The sequence below is a fragment of the Talaromyces marneffei genome, chromosome 1 (genome assembly GCF_009556855.1).
Source record: "Talaromyces marneffei chromosome 1, complete sequence".
In the NCBI taxonomy this organism is placed as follows: Eukaryota; Fungi; Ascomycota; class Eurotiomycetes; order Eurotiales; family Trichocomaceae; genus Talaromyces; species Talaromyces marneffei.
Window position 1 is genome coordinate 4,195,891 of NC_072348.1, and position 19,992 is coordinate 4,215,882.

General features: G+C 46.8%; 2 protein-coding genes across 2 annotated transcripts; both read right to left on the reverse strand.

Moving 5' to 3' along the window:
* Positions 1 to 260: 260 nt before the first annotated feature.
* On the reverse strand, positions 261 to 13,427 carry EYB26_001549 (uncharacterized protein; the record flags this gene model as incomplete). Its single annotated transcript, XM_054260859.1, has 3 exons — positions 261 to 707; positions 765 to 13,072; positions 13,139 to 13,427. The coding sequence occupies 3 exons, from the start codon at positions 13,425 to 13,427 to the stop codon at positions 261 to 263; spliced, it is 13,044 nt and encodes a 4,347-aa protein (XP_054116834.1).
* A 586-nt stretch (positions 13,428 to 14,013) lies between these two features.
* EYB26_001550 (uncharacterized protein) lies at positions 14,014 to 19,397 on the reverse strand (the record flags this gene model as incomplete). Its single annotated transcript, XM_054260860.1, has 16 exons — positions 14,014 to 14,325; positions 14,393 to 14,545; positions 14,602 to 14,784; positions 14,844 to 15,354; positions 15,418 to 15,818; positions 15,878 to 16,951; positions 17,010 to 17,192; positions 17,244 to 17,312; positions 17,389 to 17,458; positions 17,514 to 17,572; positions 17,636 to 18,320; positions 18,372 to 18,479; positions 18,533 to 18,798; positions 18,852 to 18,955; positions 19,023 to 19,213; positions 19,273 to 19,397. 16 exons carry the CDS (start codon positions 19,395 to 19,397, stop codon positions 14,014 to 14,016), a joined length of 4,494 nt encoding a protein of 1,497 aa, XP_054116835.1.
* Between the last annotated feature and the right edge of the window lie 595 nt (positions 19,398 to 19,992).

Here is a 19,992-nt window from a genome sequence, read left to right on the forward strand (position 1 = left end):
GCGGATATGAAGTACTAGGCCATGATAGGCGATCCCTGTGTCTGTCGCACGAGAGGGGAACTACTAGTACTTACTAAGTTTAGTACTAACTAGTTACGTACTCTGCCTACTAGCTAGTTAGTTACCTAGTGCTTACTCGTTACTCGGGGTAAGGTTATCAACAACGCTAAGTAATGTTTGGTATCACTAAACTAGAGACAAGAATCAGCAACACATGAATGTACCAAACACAGTAACTATATACAAAGGAAAAAAAGAATCTAAGCTTCCACCATCAACTGCTCGCCCTCATCCAACAACGTAGTCACCCGCGACAGGTCCGAAATCATGGCTTTACCATGGCCGACCAACAGCAACTTCTCAGCGTTGGCGGGCAGACCCAAGTACGTGGGCGGCTCGCGCTCCGGCAGACGGTTAACCCATTCGGTAAAGTCACGCATGCTGGTCGTGCCCGGTAGCGCTAAACATTCGTCGTTTTCAACCCCAGAAACTAGTTTGTGTTCTTCCTCGAATGCTGCGGGGGTCAAGAAGTTGTTGACAAGTTTCTCCAGTTGCATGAAATCTCCACTATCGTCGATTTTGCCACCATATGTTTCGGTAACGAGAGTCCGAATCATGTCCCAGGGCAGTTTTTGAGGTGCAACATTCGACCGTCCTTGGGCCACCGAGTCGATCCAGGAGTCGATGATAAATGCAGAACATTCATACTGTGGTTCGTTAGTCATGGAGTCATATACTTCCGCCTGGTAGGTAATAACACTTACATCACTATCATTAAATTCCCAGAAACCCTTCCAACCAAGATTAGGAGCGTAGCGAAGACGTTCTTGGACAACAGCGTGCAAGAACGAAAGCAACAAGTATACTCGCGCTTTCTCCACAGGAGCCTTCGTAGCACGTAGCGAAAGAGAGGAGAGCGAGTCTTTCATATTGGCGCGCACACCAGCCGGCTGCTCAAACATGAGCACACGTGATGCTCGGAGAAGATTGACAGGAATCTTAAGACTAGTCTCCATCGACAAGAAAAGTCGGAAATCCTTGTGAGGCTTGAGGGACTCGAGTCGTTTCTCCAAACTCTGCAACCAGGCTGGCGCGAGATGCACGTTTTTGACCAACACCCAAGTACCCGCAGAAGCAGCATTGCTGATAGCTTTGTCGGCGCTTTCGAGGCCTTCGTTTGAGCCCATGGCAATGTTCGTGCATGTCGCATGCATTCGCTCCACCAATCCGTCAACTTTGTAACTCGCATCGAAACCGGGGCTGGAGCTGAGCGCCACAGGTGTGGTCGCTGTAACTTGTTCAACAACGTCCTTGAGATCACCGCTATCTTCGTACATTTCACGGCCAAAGACTGCTACGACAAAACGTTCTGCAACAGGAACGAACCGGTCCATACGACAGAGCTTGACAAGTAGGAGAGAACGAAGTTGTTGATCAAGAGGGTCCGTATTCTCATCCCATACCGTAGGCACAAAGTTCTCTGCCAATTCCTCCGTAAAGAAAGTAGTCCAGGCTTCTTCGGAAATGTTGGCAATGTGAGATTTGAATAAGGACATATTAGATAGCCTGGCCATCGTCTGCTCACGGAGATCTGAAGTAGTCGACAAGTCCATTCCTTCCACACTCTCATCGAGAATAGTGTCGATGATACTTCTATCCATGGTGAAAGGGGTAGCTTGAGCAAGCAAAATAGCCAACGTAATACGATCCTTTTGTAGCAATCCAAGACTCGTACGCTGATAAGCCGTGACAAAGAGGTCCTTTAGAATGATTTGGACTCTTGCAGCGTGTTCCTTCTCGTTGATAAGCTTCTTGTTTCCATGCAGAACAGAGTTGAAAATGTCCACGAAATACTGTAGCGAGAATTGGTAGAAATGGTTGATATGATGAAGCTGCTCCAAAACAGCAAACACAGCACTGCATGATCGAGCAATAATGTTGTACTGGAGAGTGATATTGTCGACCTCTGTCATGACACCTTCTGTCTCTGACATCTTCTTGGTAATCTCGGCGGCTTCCTTCTTAAGAGTCTCCAATGTCTCGATAACGTTGTCATCGTCAAGAATATTACCCCGTGACTCGTTAAGGGCCTGCAGCAAACGTTTCTCCAGTTGGCGTAGATGGATCTTGAACTCTCCTTGCAACTTGATGAGATTCGTACGTCGCTCATCAACATCAGGACGCTCCACCTTCAACACATCGTTGAGTGACTGTGTCTGCAAACTGCTTTGGGTGACCGTGAAATTGACAAATGTGGTTCGACTGCAAATATCAGGTGGGAAGGTAGCAGACGGATCGCGTGTAGACAAGAATAGCTTGAATGAAGGCGAGAAATCGATCTCCTGCTTGCCTAGTTGAATCAAGACACGTCCTCCAGTCTTTTGGTACTCCTTGTTGAGAACGTGGTTGAGGATAGGATCTAAATGCTCTGCGTCCTGGATAAGGATCGGGTTTCCGAAACGCAAGGCACTCTCGAGCTGCTTAACAAATGAATCGTCCAAGAAACTGGTAACTGTAAGTTTCCTCTCTTTGCTCTCCTTTTGCAAGAATTCCGTAATACGGCCCGAGGGGTCGATGATTAATGGATAACGGTTGAAGCGCTTAAGAATGATAGCGTTCTCAGTGCATAGATCATCAACAGGCAATGAATTGCTCTGCCAGGCCAGACGTTCGTCCGCATTCGAAAGGTACTCGGTGACAGGGTTGTGCGGCTTGAATGTGATTCCTGACTGTGCCAATTGATGGACCCAATCTTCCACCATCGCTTTACGGAATTGTTGGTCATACAGACCAGCGTACGCGAGGAAAGCAGCAGCGATAAGCACGTCACCAACAAGGGTACTGATTTGGGTCTCGAACGATTTGCTTCCCTCTTCCCATCGCTCTCGCTCCGAAGCCAAACTGTCCAAAAGTCGCACACTGCGATCAACCTTGAATTGCACACGGCTCATTTCAGTCTTGATAGCTTGCGTTTCGCTGATCAGGGCTGCATATTCTGTCTTGTAAGTGGCAATACTGCTTTCAAGGCTTTGGATAGTATTTTCAATAGCTTGCGCTTCTGCCTTGGTCTGAAGTGCTTGTTCCTCAAGTTGGTCCACTTCTTCACGGAGGGGACCGACCCTGTCTAGGATTTCGGAATAGTTGACCTGCGCTTCGACCCATTGTACTAGAGGACCACAAGCTTTACTGGCGTGGTTGACTCGCTCGTAGGTAAAGTCATCCTTAGACAAGAACTCATTCTTCATCTTCACCCGGTGATTGCGGGTCATCTGGCGCTCGTTGTCATAATTCACAATGCTGGCAATGAAGTCGTCTTTACGAATAATACCCTGGATGGTCTTCCAGCTGTCGACCTTGTGACCAAGCAAGGTACAGACAGCCTCTAGAGCAAGACGAACGCTTGCGGGAGGGTTACCCATAGATCGGACTTCTGTAAGATGTTGACGCTTGATGCTACTGACACTCTTCTGGGCCTCCAGAACGGCAGGCTCTGCTCGGGCCAAATCGTTCAACACAACATCCTTTCGCTCGGCGACTTCCTTCTCTTGTATCTCCAGAGCAACTTGAATTTCAAGAGATGCCGTCTTTCTCTGTTCAGCTTCTCGCTGGTCAGCAACCATTCGCTGCAGCTTCTCATTGGCTTCTGCATCTTTCGCCTCCAGTTGTGTCTTCTTCTCGGCAAGGCTGACACGAAGGTCGCGAACCTTGTCGACAGTATCTCTGAGTTTCTCCAGACCAACATTCAAGTGTCGTTGCTGTTCTTCCAGATCCTCTCGCTTTTCATTGAACAGTTTGACATACTGAGCAACGAAATCAAGGTAATGTCGTGGCGTAAGGTATGTTGTTCTGCCCTGTTGTTTCTGTAGACGCTGGTTGAACTTTTGCAGAGAGTAATGAATATAGACCATCGAGTTGATAATAGTTTCGCGGTGAGAGGCAGGAAGGTTCAGGTCGCGATAAGCCACAGGAATACTATCGGGAGCAGTGAAGTTGGGTTTGTCGAGATCGACAGACTGCGTGAGCTCTGAACCAACCTGGAACAGAGCCTGATCAGACCAATCACCCATCCAGTTGAGCACACAACGATTGAACAAAGCAGGACTGGTTGCGGCCTTGGAAGATAATCCGTCTTCAGGAGGATTCATCGTAAACACAACATGAAGATTTTTGACAATCTGTTGGGTGAACCACTTGTAAAGCTCTTCTTGAGAATCGAGAAGGAGACCTTGACGCTGTGCGCCTTCTTTACAAGCTGTCATCAAAGACGCAAACTCATCACCCTCAAAGAGACCTGGTACTTCGGCGTTAGCAAGCAATGTGTTCATGCGCTCCAAGAAACCAGAGTCAAGCACGTTCGATTCGTCCATGATGAAACAGATCTTTTCACCCTTGCATCCAGCTCGTCGGAGGACGGTTCTTAGGTCCTCATCAAAGTCTTCCGAAGAATATTTGCCATGGACCTTGATTTGGAAGATTTTCAGACCATTCATCCACGCAACGAATCTTGATAGAGTGGTCTTTCCACTTCCACTAACACCGATGAGAATCAAATGGCCTTGGGGCTGTCGGAAAACACGATCAATACGCAAAGCATGTTCAAGAACGTCGTTGAAAAGAACCAACGGAACATCAACCTCTTCCTCGCAGAACGTCTTAAGACGAGCCTTGACGAAGTCTCTGAGTTGCTCTTGCTCAACCGGCACATAGTTCTTTGACAACCAGTTGGAGAATAGGATAGGTCCCTTCAATGCCTGTTCCTCATCAATAGTTGGGAAATGCTCCAGAGCAATGCGTCGTACGGATTCATCAGTCCATTTGCGCTCGTCTTCAGCAACGAGACGATCTTGGAATAGGCGGAGAGCCTCGTGGGCCCAGATTCGTACAAGGCCTTCAACGGAAAGATTCTCCAGGGGCTTAATGGCTTCGTAGACACCACGTACCCATCTTGTAAGTTCACGAGGAGAATAGACATAATGTGGCTGAATCTTTGGTGTAAATCGTGCTTGTGACTCCAGATAGAACTGAACCATTGCTTTCGTGAGAGCCTCCGAGTATCCACGCAAAGTGGGAATGATTTTCAGAATAGCGGAGTTGAAAGTACCATAGATCTGAGTCAATGAGAGCTCACCGGGATAGTCGACCATCATCAACGGGGCGTGACGCAAGAATCGTTCTCCCATTGGGGTACGTCCAGCATCGGTGGGAGGGTTACAAGCACCAACAAACTGAATGCGGTCCAGGGTAACCCATGTCTTGTCAGAAGTTCTCCAGAAACCGTTTTGCTCCACAAGTTGACGCAAGAATGAGATTGCACGCTGCGTGCCGTAACGATCAGGAGCAGGCAAGTTGATTTCATCGCAGAAAACGACCAGCCAACGTCCGATCTGGTTAGGTGACATCACCACGCCATTCAAGGTCTTCTTGTACTCGCAGTACTGCTCAAAGGTCTTGATCAAAAGGTCTGGGGTGGTTGCACTGGAAAAGTTGAGACCAACGACCTCCATGTTGGGTAGCTTTCGCAAAGCAGAAAACAGAGTCATGGTTTTACCAGATCCAGGAGGACCACAGAGAAGGAGAGGCTTGTGCTCAGCGAGCCATGAGTAAAGCACATCTTCGTGACGAACGGTATCCAGAGTTGGAATGATGACATCTGTCTGCGTGATGGAATGGGTGTTGATTTCGACTGAAGGCACTTGGGACTGCCAAGTGATCCATTCTACCTTTGGCAATGACACGTCGTAGTCAATAAGAGAAGATGAATCGCTAAGCAAAGGTGAGTCGATAGTTGTAGAAGCGGCCAAGTACTCCCCGAAGCGCTTGCGGTCATTGAGAGGACAGTCACCAGTCAGTGACCAGATAAGTGCAAGAAGCAACTTCTTGGAAATGTATGATTCGACTTGCTCGGGGTCAAGGGGGAAGTCAATGTGCTGAATGTTGTACTCAAGCACATTACGGCAAGCTTTGTTAAGCAAACTGAACAATGTGTTCAAGGCACGGATAGTTGTGTACTCCATAATGTGGTTGTATCCACGAGCCTCTTCGAGCGCTTTGTAAATGAGATCGTCACCTTGCATGAATTGTTTGAGGAAATCCGAAACCATATCCTGAGCGGCTTGAGTCTTGGCCGATGCTTGACCTGCAGGAACCGAGTCATCGTCCAAGTCTTCGAACACCTTGGTTTTCAACGACTCGATGTAGTTTGTGATCATCATCTCCGGGGTTACGGTATCATCGCTGAACCAGACCATACCACATCGACTGACAGTAGCCAGAGTAGCGTACTTCAGAGTCTCAACTTCAAACATGATACGAACATTGGGTGGCAAGTTTAGACGTTCACCATTGGGTAATGTCAGAAGCTTGTTGTCATCCAACACACTGTTCAAGTTCTCAACCCATTCGGGGTCAACATCACCGTCAAACACAATCCAGTGTCGTTTCGAGTCTTCACCACGCAGATTATCAACAACCTTTCTCAGTATACCAGTGAACAAACCGTCCGTCCATTCTCGGGTTGTGCTATCGAGGTTACCGTATAGAGCTTCTTTCGACATGACCTTGGAATCAATGACGTGGCAGACACCTTCGACGCCTTCTACACGTTGCAAGGCTTGAAGCAACACTTTCCAAGAGGCAGATTTACCAGAACCAGATCGTCCAACCATCATCACACCATGGTGGATACTCTGAATCTGATAAAGTTGCAATGTCTTAGTGATCCATGTATCAGTAGCAACGAAGTGATTTTCTTTGGCGATATCACGGATGGCTTGGGTGAGTTGTTCGTAGTTGGCAGGCACATACTCAACGCCAGGGAAATCTTCCATCTGAATATCAAGCATAGTCTCCACGTCTTGTCGGATCAACTTAGGAGCAATGGTCTCACGAAGACTTTGTACGATGATCTGAGGCTCGATAATCTCATCAGGGCCCAGATCTCCCTCGGAGTTGGCGAGACGTGCACGTTTCAAGCCTCCAGAGCTAACCAATACACTCTTCAAAGCTCGCAGACCAAAATCATAGTGAGCCTGTTTCGTGAGTCTACTTGCACAATGATCGAAGAAGGGAACGGTTTGCTTAGACAAAGGCTTGGCTTGCTTGAAACCTTGAGAGAACAGCATGACTTCGGCAATAAGTTCCTTGTCTGGTTTGGACATTGCCACACTTCGGAAAAGCTTCTTCAAGTTGTCGGGAAGGTTCGAACGACCAGCATATCCAGGATTCATTGTGATGAAAATACCAGTATTCTGGTTGACGTGCAGACGGCGGCCAATAAGCTCGATTTGGGCCTTGTCATCATCGGTACCCTTGCGCAATCCGATCTGAATATTTTGAATTTGCTGAGAAACAGCAGAGAGAATACGTTCTTCCAGACGGTTGAATTCATCAAAACAACCCCAAGCACCAACTTGACAAATACCCAAGAAAATACGGCCCATTGCCTGGAAGTCAAAAGTGTCATCACAACAAAAGACCAAAGTGAATCGACCGAGCTGGAGACCAAGAGCTTTGACAGATTCCGTCTTACCCGTACCAGCCGGTCCATAGGGAGAACCTCCCAATCTTTGGCAGAGAGCCTGTGTCAAAGTAAGGAAACAACGGTCTGTCAATGGAGTGCGGACGAGTCGTTCCGGAACACCCAAGTATTCAAAACCGTAGTCCAACTTAGCATTAGCCATGTGCACGTAGAGACGCTGCAGGAAATCGCCTTCGTCCTTGTAAACGTAGCGCATTTGTAGAAGCCAGAGGTAATGGGTAGGTGTCGATGCATTAAACTTCATGAGTTTTGCAATACAATCACGCTGATGCACAAACTCGGTGATCATATGTTCGCACTTCTTTCTCGTAATTCCATCAAGTTCTCCGAGGACAGTAGCAGCAAGCAATTCTAGAATGCGCACTTCAGCATCGAAAAGACTCTGGAGATCACCACCACCGTTCTCCAAACTCTTTTGAACAGCGCTGGTCCACACGACCTGGCTGGCAAGCACGACGATTTGGGCGGGATAGTTTGCGAGATAGTCGCTGAAAGCCGTTTGGTCAACTTCGCTTGTGTGGTAGATGGTCTCAAATTGCTCGACTGCTTCGGCGAGTAATTCGGCTAGTGTCAGTTTCATATTATTGTCCAAGGCTGAGAGCCAATCGTTGATTCGCGGAGTCTTGATGAGATTGACCTCGCGTTTGAGTCTGACCTCTTCGCCTTCCTTGGACGTGAAACCAACAATGTTGTTATCATCATCCATCAAAAGGCCAGAGAGACCAGCAAACATCTTCTTGAAGTGCTTGGCAACCCGGAGTGTGTCATTGCTGTTACCAATGATTTCTAAAAGATCCTCGTCACCAACAAAGTAGAAACGAGGGAAAGATACACGCTCGCGCTCAAGGTATTCACCAAGAGCTTTTTGAATCTTATTGAGTAACTCCGCAAGTCTTTCCAGAGACTTTTGGACACCGTTGATTGCAAGAACATCAAGAACAAAAGGTGATTTGTAGACCTTCTTCATCACAGCAAAGAACTCGGAATTGATGTTCTGGAAACGCGCTGATTCCAGAGGAAGGAGATGTTTAATGTCCGCATTGCCCGTAAAGACACCTTCAAGATAGACCCATTGTCGCTGAACATCAATCCACACGTCGAACAAGACGTGGACCCTGTTAAGTTTGTCTTCCCATGTCGAGGCCTCTTCTTCAAATTCTTTGAAGTAAGGAGAATGTCTCATTGCTTGCAAAGAGTTGAGGTTTTCACTGCATTTTGCAAACAAGTCGTCAAAACCACGAATCAATCGACACTTGTTCTGGTAATTGACGAGATCGAGCGAATAATTCTGCCAAGTCTCGCGAACCATTTTCAAGAACTCTTCCAATGCCATTTCACCTTGAGCCTGAGTGATGATATCACGGATCACAGTCTCACTAGCTGCGGGCTTCAAATCCCAAACATCTCCTAGGGTTAGAGTGACCTGGGAAAAGCGTTGGCCAGGCTTCAAGGCCTTGAAGATCTTCTGCCAGTGCCTCTCTTTGATTGCTTCAGACTTTAGATCAGACAGCAACGGGTTGATTTTCAGATGCTGACGCAGGACATTCTGGATATGTTCGAAAGCGGCATATTGTCGCATACGACTTGGCATTTCTTTGGTCATCTTGATGAGGTTGTCGATTGATTGGCGAAGCTTTCTGGTCTGAACACTAGTCCAAAGCATATCACGGAGATCATTCAAACTCTTCCAGATTGTCGATAAAGCAGCCCATACTGACATGAAATCTTGAACCTCTTCCAAGATTGCAGGCAACGATGATTCGGCGCTAGCTGGTAAATCCAAGGCTTCCTTGGCCTTCGAGACCATCTCAAATTCAGATTGAAGACCTTCCAAGCGAGTTTGGAATGAGCTGAGCGTGCGAGAAGCCTCTTCTGGAGGGATGGTACCGGATACAGGCTTTTCGTCGTTCCATTGAACGATTATTTCCTTAATCTTGTCGCCAATGACCTTATCCTCGGCTGTAATCTTAGCCCGCAAAGCTTCGGTCTGGTCGTGGACGATCTTGCTCTTTCTGGTAAGCAACTCATTAAGAGCAGCCCACTCTCCATCGACATTCTCTACATGAAGCCAATCCGTGGGAAATTGATATCGCTGACGCGCTAGAGTGGTTTGGCCTTGTCTGAAGAGATCCACTTGAGGTTCCCAAACCCTAGCCTTGCGTTTACATTGCTGAACAATGGTGATAAAAGACACAGCATGTGCGGTTGAGGAGGCTTCGAGAGTCTGGCCTTCGAGATCTCGGCGTGCGCTAGCAATCTCGGAATGCACCTCACGCATATGACCACCAAGTTTAGAACCAAACTTCTGTAGTATTTCGTGCTGCCACTGGTCGTACTTGGCATTGACTCTAGTCTGGACTTGTTCGTAGTCGATGGTGATGTTACCAAACGATCGGCTGACTTCGGAAGTGTCGAAAGTGGCACGACTTTTGCGAATTTCTTGAAGTAGTTGAAGCCACTGAGACAAATCATCACCCAAGATATCATACACTTGATCGGCTTGCAAATCCCAAAGAGACTGGAATTGGAGCCATTTGTCCACATAGCCGGAAATTTCTGAAAGGCGGGATTCAACAGCTCCATAGACTTCGGCCAACTCCTCAATGCAGTGTTGTGGAAGGTTCACAAACGAAGTTTCAGATAATTGTGTTTTCTCTACGTCGATAGAAATTTGGTACCTGGAAGACTTGATCTTCTCCAAATTACAGATAACTCCAAGCCATTGGCCGAAATGAGACAGCCAACTAGCACGGGCATATTGTAGAGGAGGGTCAAGGTGCAAGACTTGATTTCGCATAGAAACCTCGTGAACAAGTTGAGGGAATTGAATGTGGTATATCTCCGCTTCAGGTGTGTCATTTGCTGCCTTCTCATGGGTTGACTGGATTGATAGCTGTTTGGCATACTGTTCTTCCTTGGATTCTTTGAAAGATGCAATCCAGGTTCGAATTGCTCGGTGCAACCGCTCGCGCAGGATAGATTCGATTTTCAAATTGAGATTTGACACCCAATGCCCAAGATTCACGTAATTCTCAAGATTCAACTTATCAACGGAGATTTGAATTGAGTCCAATCGCTGGCGAAATACTGCGGCATCGTAGGGACAAGTCTTGAGCTCCAGTATGGTCTTTTGGATACTTTCGTTTATAGAAGCTAGGGTTGCAGTCTTTGACTGTAGGACTGAGGCGGATACAGCAAATTCACGAACGAACTGGACGTGCTTGCTCTCTCCCCTTCCTGCAATGGAAGGATCAAGAGTGCCGTTGGATAATGTCGACTGTTTTACATGGAGCTCATACGAGTGGACAAAGGACTCCCATCGTAGAGGAATACCTTTCGTAATCATAGCCTGTGCATCGTTCTGATAACCGCTCAACAAAATAGCAACCTCGGTCATTGTAGCGATAGTACGAGTCGTCTGCAACAGTGTGCGAACCGTTTCCATGAGACTGATTGCGTAGGGATAAACACGCTTAGCCTCCTTGGAAATGCTGCTCACTGCGTGAGGAACTTGAAAGTTGAGCCAAATCAAATTCCTCACTTCCTTGAAAAGAGCAATGATCTGGGCATCGAAATTGACCGTCAGCTCGAAAGAATTGCCAGCGGCCCTGTTTCGGATGATGTTGAACAAGCGACCCGAGATGGTAATGTGTCTCCGCTGGACATCGTGGAGCCATGACTCGAAAACTGGCTTTGTGTCGAGCTTCTTGCGAAACAAGTTGCTCTCTGCTTGCAGCTTTTGACCTTCGGAGTGGAGGTGCCAGTCTTCACCAAGCACGTCTTCGACTTTTCGCATGTAGCCATTGAGCTGACGTTCGATCTGTCGAGCCCAGACGATGGCACCAGACACGGGTGGCAGGTCCCGTAATTGGGCCATGGCATGGGCTTCGGAATGGCCATACTGTTGCTTGAAACGTTCATGCAAGGCATTGATGTCCCGTTTCACGTTGTCGATGAGCGTAGTTTGGTACTCGCCAATAGCACCACGAATCTTAGGTCGCACGAGGAGAGCGTTGAATTTGGAAAACACACGAAACATCTCATTAGCATTCTTTGCAGTTGCAAGGCGGTCTCTCAGGCGAGCAATAATAGAGTTCTCAACACGCGATGTCCGTTCATTGTAGGTGATTTCGGCTTGAATCCACTGCTGTGTGCCTTCTTCGGAGACATCAAGCACATCTACATCTTTCAAAGCTGCGTATGCTTGGGCGACCTCCTCCACAGCATCAACATCGCCAATCTCTTCCACGATAATCGCACCATCCGTGCCATTCGCATTGACCGCAGATTTAGGACCAAGCACATTGACGATTGTCCGCTGGAGTTGTTCGTGATTGACACGGAAAGTGTTGATGTACTTCAGGCGTTCTTGTGTTTTCATATGTCGTGGGACGATCTTGATTGGAATGAACTTTTCATTTCGTCGGCGCGAGGCCTCACGTCCAACGTTGGTGAACTCCTTGACATTCTCGTCCCAGGTTCGCCAAATTGCACCGCAAGTCTTCATTAATGAGCGGAACTCTCGATAGTCAAGATGCATGATTGTTCGACCATGTAGTAGAGCGTGGATCTGAGAATCCAAGTCGCCTGAAATAGCCTCCACTAGGGCTAAGGCTCTTTTGATAGGGTACGGCGAAATTTTGAGCTTTCTGTTCAAATGGTTGAAAATCATGCCGAGCGATTCCTGCACTTTTTGCAGCGTCGTTGCAGACAACAGTTCGTCCAAGGGAAAATCTCGCATCAACTGATTGTATTTCTGTACCGTATCCATCGCTTCACGAAGACCGGTATCTGCCACAAAACTCAAGGTTGCCTGGTAACGTTTCGCATGTCGAAGAATTTCCATGGTAAGTTGTACTCCATCTCCACGCAACTGTTTTTCAATTCCTTCCAAAGCTGTTTCCATGGAAAGCCAGAAATTAATTTCTTGGTTGGCGGAGCCACTGTCTGCATCTCGCGACATCTTTGTGATGGTTTGAATAGACTTGATCCAACCATTGACATTGTTCTGGATACTGTTGAGCACCGTACTGTTTTCGAGGGCGGCGGGTGGGATCAGATCGACGGATGGCTTGACACCGCGCGTCTCAGCCTCGTCAAGAGCAGCTTGAACGATCTCGTGGAGAGGAAGATTCAAAGTTGGAATCTCCACATTCTGCTGAAGATGCAGGAACGCAAGGTCCAACTCCGCAATGCGCTTCTTGGCTCCAGGAACGCCAGTCTTTGCTTCCGTCTCCGTCCTCTGCTTGATACCATTTGTAGCTTCTTGGCCTCGTGTGTACGCTTCGAAATAGGGACCGAGGGTATGGTGGACGAGGGAATGTAGAATTTCGAATGCGGAGATTGAAGCACCCTGCTGGGCTTGTGCATTGGCAAGGGTCGACAGACCTGGAAAGTTTGTGACTTGAATTTGAGTAGCGATGGGTTGACTGGGATCGATCGGTCCTGGACGTTTGATGAAGGCTACGGAAGCGACGGTCGTCGAAAGGAAGGATACCTCCGCGGCCAAAGTGTAGGTGTACCGAGTCTCTGCCACTGCAAGAAATTAGGTATACTTCAAACAAATATTAATTTTCACAGCCAGATTATCTGACAGCATACCTTCGTCATTCTCCGTTCCATTAGGCTCCTCCGCACTAAAAATGTCCTGCTGCACATACAACGCTACCTGCGACTCCGAAGCGAATCGCGTACATTTCTGCACGGTCTCTGAATATTTCGCTTTCGAAAGCAGACTCCCCGTAGCCTCGAGATCTCTCTTGCTGGCCCCCAGAGTTACTTGGAGGACATCTGTGAGATATCGTACGACCGCATTTGGGTCTGCTACTGCCACCGGTGCCGTCGCCACGGCGAGGCCGTTTGTAGGGACCCCTGGAGCAGCAACCTCCATTTTTGACGAATATCCAAAATCAACAACACATGTAGACCATCGATGGATTTGTTGTGTGCTTGCTTTCGCTTGTTTCGTCTCGATGGGGTATCGGTACGTTGGTTCGTGAGATAGGTGGTGGATAGATAGCTGTAGCTGTCGCAAGCCAGGTGTCGAAGGGAAGTGATTATTATTATGATTATGTACTGTAGAATCCAAACGAAAGGAGTGTAATAGATGGCGGGCTTGGTCACAACGTTCGACACGAAGCAGTCTGTTCGCTCAGGTGTAAATTATTGTTGAGATGAAGTTCAATATCCCCTACGAGCTAACTAACATAGGTTTATTTTCTTTTGGCACCATTAGGCAGTTTGGGGGGACGCGGCAGGCGTGTTTCTGGTACATCACGGGACTCGGGGAATTTTGGCCAATCATATCTGGGGACAACACATCAAACCGGGCGGGAGGGGCCCCACTTGCTCCTTCAGGGGCTTGTATGCATTTAACCTTATCAGGCTAGCGTGGACTTATCAGCTGCCGTGATATCTTGAGTTTGGTCTCGATGATTTTCATGCATCCAACGATGTATCAACCTACGGCCGTCCCGTCAAATTGCGCAACCAATGTCCTCTTGAAGAGGAGGCACCGCTCCATTAGATAAAGTTCGAGAGCACTGGCAATGATACTTCTGTCTGAATGCCTCCGCACTCAACCCCTCCAAGTTCTTCAACGCAACCTCACTGGCCTTAATTTTCGCATATCTTCCAGATGATGCCGTGGCCTGGGCGAGATCAACGTCATGAACTAGCACAGCTGCCAGTACCACCGTAGGAGCCCCGTCTACGGACGGGATTTCGGCTGCTTTCAAGGTATATTGTATGCAGCCGAAATCATCTGTCAGTTTTCCGTGAAGAAACGTCTGCAACAGTGCCATCAGTCTCCTGTCTTTGCATATTCTAAGCGATTCATATCAGTTTTGTACTTACCGTGGGATGTTTGTTCGCAAAAGTGTCATAGAGGGACATGTCCTCGAAGTAGGGTTTGATATGCTTGGCGTAAAAGCTCTCGATGACTCCAAAATCGAACCCGGAGTCGACAAAAATAGCCCCTAGGTAAGCTTCTACCATATCCGATAGGCACTGAACCGGCCAGTTAGCCACAATTCACAAATTCCTCATGTATTCCAAATACCAACCTTGGGAGGATCTTCAATCATTATCCAAAAATCCACTGATTGATGGCTCTCATAAGCGAGCTGTGCATCCTCAACGGCTTGAGCGATACGTCCCTGAAGGGGGTTGCTGAAATACTGTAGGTGGGTATGCAAGTCGAGGCGGACTGCCAGGCTACCAAGAAATTTGTTGGACACCATAGCCATCTACAACAGACAATGTTAATGAATCAAATTCTCAGCAGCTTGCGTTGTTGAGAACTTACTTTGTGCTCAGTTAGCCACTGAGGGTCTCGGTCTGGGAAACGCTCATATAGATTCTCAATACAGACCATATCCAAAAGCGAGTCCCCCAGAAATTCAAGCCGTTGATAGCATGGCACTATTGACCAGGCAGTCGGATATGAAGGATGAGTGAATGCAGAACGAAGCAATCTGGGATACTTGAAACGATAACCCAATTTCTTGTCAATCTGATTGGCAAGATCCTTCTCGAATCCATTAGCCTCTTTGATTTGATAAGATGGTAAAGAATAATGAGAGGAATAGCCCGCCCAGCTTTCCACATTGTGAAGGTCACTATTGACCAACCTGGTCACAGCTTTGACAGCCATGTCGAAGCGGTTGACGGGGCCACCAGAAAGGAGAGAGGCTCCGATAAGGGCTTCGCAAACGTCAGCAATTGTCTTCTCGCCCAATCCATGCGTGTGTGTAGATGCTTTATCCTCGTTTGCTTTGCCTCGAAGCAGCTTCATTCCCTCCGGATACCAGTTTCGCCTATAATTTCATTCACATGTCAGTCTGATCTTCTTGAATATTACTAGCAGCTCTTCTACTTACCTAGAAAACCCTTTACTTCGAATATATTCATAGATCTTCCGCTCTTTCGCGGTGTTGAATAAATTCCTGTTGCAAATCAATGTCATACGATTGACATGAAGGTCAAATTCCTGATCATTCGGACTTCCAACGAATAAAGATATTGACGTGGCCATCTTCAGAAAGCAATCTCCAAGAAACTCCAGTCGCTCATAGTTCTTTCCCATGCCTCGCTGAAACTGGATCTGCTCTAAGCGATGTTCTTCCGTATTGTCGGAGTCCTTTGTCACGGCTTCTAGGGCATATCCCAGCTGTATCTCCAACCCAAGAAGACTGGCACATTCGTGGGCAACAAGGTAGGAATCAATTCTGGTGATGATTGCTGGGAACGCAAAGCAACTCGCAGCAACCGTGGCAGGAATCTAGAGTGCTTGGTAAGCCAGTGTTCCTGATATATAGAATTCAGCAAAGTATAACTTACTGCAGAAATGACTTGGGTCTCCAGGCACAACACCATTCTCCTTTCAACTTGTTTTTCGCTGTTTGACAATCTATCCAGCAAGTTCCGGCGTAGCGGTATCAACTCTGCGTCATAAACATCCTGACCCCAATCACACGCGGCCAGAAATGGAATGCGACTTCTCTTGTACAAGCTAAGTCCATACTCCATGATATTTTCCATATATCGACGATGTGGTAAAAAAGATGGTGGCAGATCCGACGGGCGAAGCGAAGTATTGATGCCTCTTAGAAAGTAACGATACTTTCCATCCCAGGGGTCATAGACAAAACGACCATTCAAGCCCTGGGGCGAAACCGAATTCCGATCAAGGCGTTCATGATCTTTGACGAATTGCAGCACATCCCAATCAATAGCATCTGAGGGATTAATTCCTTCACCATATTCGCCAATATCACTTGCCGTAGGGATCAGCCAGTATGGCATAACCTCTTGGTTCATCTCATAGATCTTGTTGTACAAGTCCTGGAAAATCCGAAGAGTAAAGTTACTCATAAGCTCAAGATCATCCGGCGAGATAGATAACGCCTTAGACACGGAAATAGTCCTTACGGTAGTCTCGACGTCCTCTTCTAGGTATATGGGAAACTCGGGACATTGTGGTAATCGCTTGCGAGTCAACAAAACCATGCTGCGACGCTCATTTTGTAACGGTTCAGCTGGAGAAAACATAATCAATGTGAGATATAATTGACATGGAACACCATCGCAGGCCTGTGTCCAGAATGAAGGTTTGACGATCATCGAGTATTGGGTTGTCTTTTTGGATGTGATAGATAACTTTGCATTTCGCATCGCTGGGAGCCTGCGCTGGTAAGTGGACACAAAATTGTTATCCAGCAAACCATTATTTCGCAGAAGAATACATGTTTCAAACGCTGCAGACTGTTTGGCAAGCGACTTTCGAGGCTCTGGTTTGCCCATGAGACCCCTGATTGGGGACCCCTTTGGCAATATCACTTCACACTCATACATACCTTTAATCTGAGTAGTGACATAGTGAGGATGTGAACCGGTCTCATTGTTCTCGTATTGCTGTGATTTATATCAAGATCAAATCCTTGCACCTAAGCACCTACATAAAGACACTAACCAGAGAGCTTGCGTAGCGTGCGAGAACCATTATGGCTGAATGATAGGTCAAAGTAGCCCCTGTACTTTCAATCTTATATTGCCTTTTTCTACTATCCTTTTCCAAGATGGCACTCAATGCGTCATTGTTATTTCCAAGTAGTCTGTCTTCTGGAAGGGCTTCGCAAAATCGGCGCATAAGTTCCTAGTCAAAAATTTCAGCATAAGGACTTATAACTTCAACAAACCGAATTACCTCTGTCTGATGCACCTCATCAAGTTTGGTTTCGTGCTCCATGTTGTCAATCTCTATCATGTGGGCATACTGAATAAGTGTCAGTTGATTGTGCCTTTTCTCTTCCAACCATAAAATGGTGACAGGTGACTCGATATGTACTTACTATAGATTCACTACGTCTTGCTCGACCACGGCTCTGGACATACTGAATGAGGGTCTCGTAGAGGTCAAATCTGATCAAGGTTAGAGCGTTATTCTCCGTGCCATGTTCAGATTTATAAGGCATACCTGACAACAAGATTGCAGTCCGGAATATCAAGGCCTTCTTCCGCAACTGAAGTTGCAAACTGACCAACATGTTAGCGTAGAACAAGCTGCCTTAGACCTGAAACCATCCAAAAAAAACTTACCAAACAGTTAAGTTCTCCCTTCCTAAACTCAATCGTCGCCTTAAATTGCTGAGGATAAGTCGAGTTCATTCCGCATATGTCTCCCGACCCTATTCCCACTAGAACCCCTGGACGCATATGCGGAACAGATAGTTGTTTGAAAACAACTTCAAGCAACTTTGCAGTATTTCTTTGTTTTGTGAACACTATGCATTTTGTGTTTGGGGCTTCTTCAAACCGTTTGGTCAAATGTTGATAAAGAACCCGAACTTTCTCGCTTAGTTGCTCTAGAATGGCTGGGCCACTCGGCATTCCATAGTTTGTTATCAACTCAGACATCTGCCTGAGCCTTGAGATCTCAGTCTCAGTCTTTTTCATTGCAGTTTCACCCCCGAGTCGCTTCCATGCGGTAGTAATCTTTCCATGAAACCTCGGCAACATCTTCTCTGATATAGCGCCCGACCAGACATGATCTGCACACCACGGTCCCAAATAAGAGCTGGCTTCGAAGGAGAAGGTGAAAATAGATTTCAAGCACTCCATATCTCCGTACTGCTTCTCCAGGATCTGATAAAGGGCGGTCTTGAAAGGCTTTTTGAGCGCTGGATACCTCCACTGCTCTTCCTCAGGCCTACCAACAACTTGTCGCAAAAGAGTGAGATTTGAAGCCGTTGCAATCTTGCTATGCAAGAGGCTCTCCAGTTCCCTTTCATCTTGTTAGATTCTATACTTATTTTTGAGGGGCAGTTCAACTTACTGGGCAGCTTTCACCGGGTCACGTTTGGCATCCAAGGGGGATGCAGTCATGCCAAATATACGAGGACGGCATTCCGGTTTTGCTTTAAGATAGCCTTCCCTCATGATACTAGTAGAAGTTAGTAAGATAAACTCCTCTGAAAAGCTACAACCCAAGCTTACCGCGCATATGCATGTTCTTTTTTGGCGTGATGTGCTTCATCGAAAATCAAAAGGTTGATGTCTTCCATAGTGATGTACGACTGTAAAAGACATTGGACAACGATATCTGCAGTACACACAATGACCATATTCTTGGTAAAGTAATCCATCCATACATCTTCGTTCCAAAGGTCCAGACCCATGTCGCCAAATAACGATGCGACGGCTTGATCAAGGTTGTTTTTAAGGACAGCTGTCTGTTGGAACACAAGTGTTACGCTATCAACCTGTCGTCATGTTAGTTGACAGAAATCTTTGGTTGTAGAGCATGTTTTCGTACTAAGAAAAAGGAAATGCGGTGTCGTTGACCACGTTCACGATCTATCAGCTCATTTCGAATAATATGTTTCAATAGGAGTATGGCGATGAGCGTTTTGCCGGATCCTTTAAATACAGTCAACCTCCCACCCATCCATCTATTGAATTCAAACAGAAATCAAATGATCTGTACCTGTAGCAAGTACCGCTATAGTGTTCTCCTCCTTGGCTCTTTCGTACAACTCAATCTGGTAATCACGTGGATCATCGATTGTAGCAGCGAATTCTTGCGTAGTGAGAAGATAACGAGTAGACCCTGAATTTTCTGCCGTACCAGCACGACTTAGTTCTTGCTTGGTTAAGTCTTTTGCGGCCTTTGTAAGTCTGTTTGAGGAGGTTAGAAATATTGTTCAAGTTCATATGTTCGAGAGGTCATTGCTAACAGATTCTTGAAGAAGATATTTTGCTCTTGACGAGCCGATTTCGCAGTTGGGGACACGATTTGTTCCTCAGCCTCGCTTTCGCTGCCAGAGATAGGCTCACCTTCCAGGGTAAGAGTCTCCAACATGATGGGTAGTGAGGCGAAGTGAGTAAATGGGTATTCTGAGAGGATGCTCAGGTTGAAGTGAAATTGGTGACCAAACTGATCTCTAAGAGCCAAAAAGTGTTAGGTAGAAGAGGAGAGAAACAAAACAGACGCCCCGGTGCGATGCCTGGGGAAGTATTTGCATCATATCCATCTTGATTGGACGACGACGGTCCAAGTACAGAAACGAACACCGCTTTAATTCTTTGTTTCGCCCGTTTCATATGTTCCAGAGGCAATGACAGTTGAGGTCATTGTAACAGTACCTAGGCATCAGATTGCCCCGTAGTCAAAAAGAAAATAGCCTTGGGTTAGTTTCAGTTTCGCTTTTGTTCCTGTTGGACGGAAGGAGCAACGTTGGATGTCTTACAGGTTTGGTTACACATTGGCACGTGCCAACCCAAAAATTAGCCCAAACTTCCAAGGGTGTTCAACTCTCTGTAGTGACTTTGAAATCATTGTCTGGGTTCCTAAGTAGTTATCTACAGAAGAACACATGTATTAATGAGGTGCCCGACTGGTATCTACAACGTACATAGGTCCCGCAGAGTGATATATTTTTCTTCGGTGTGAAGAA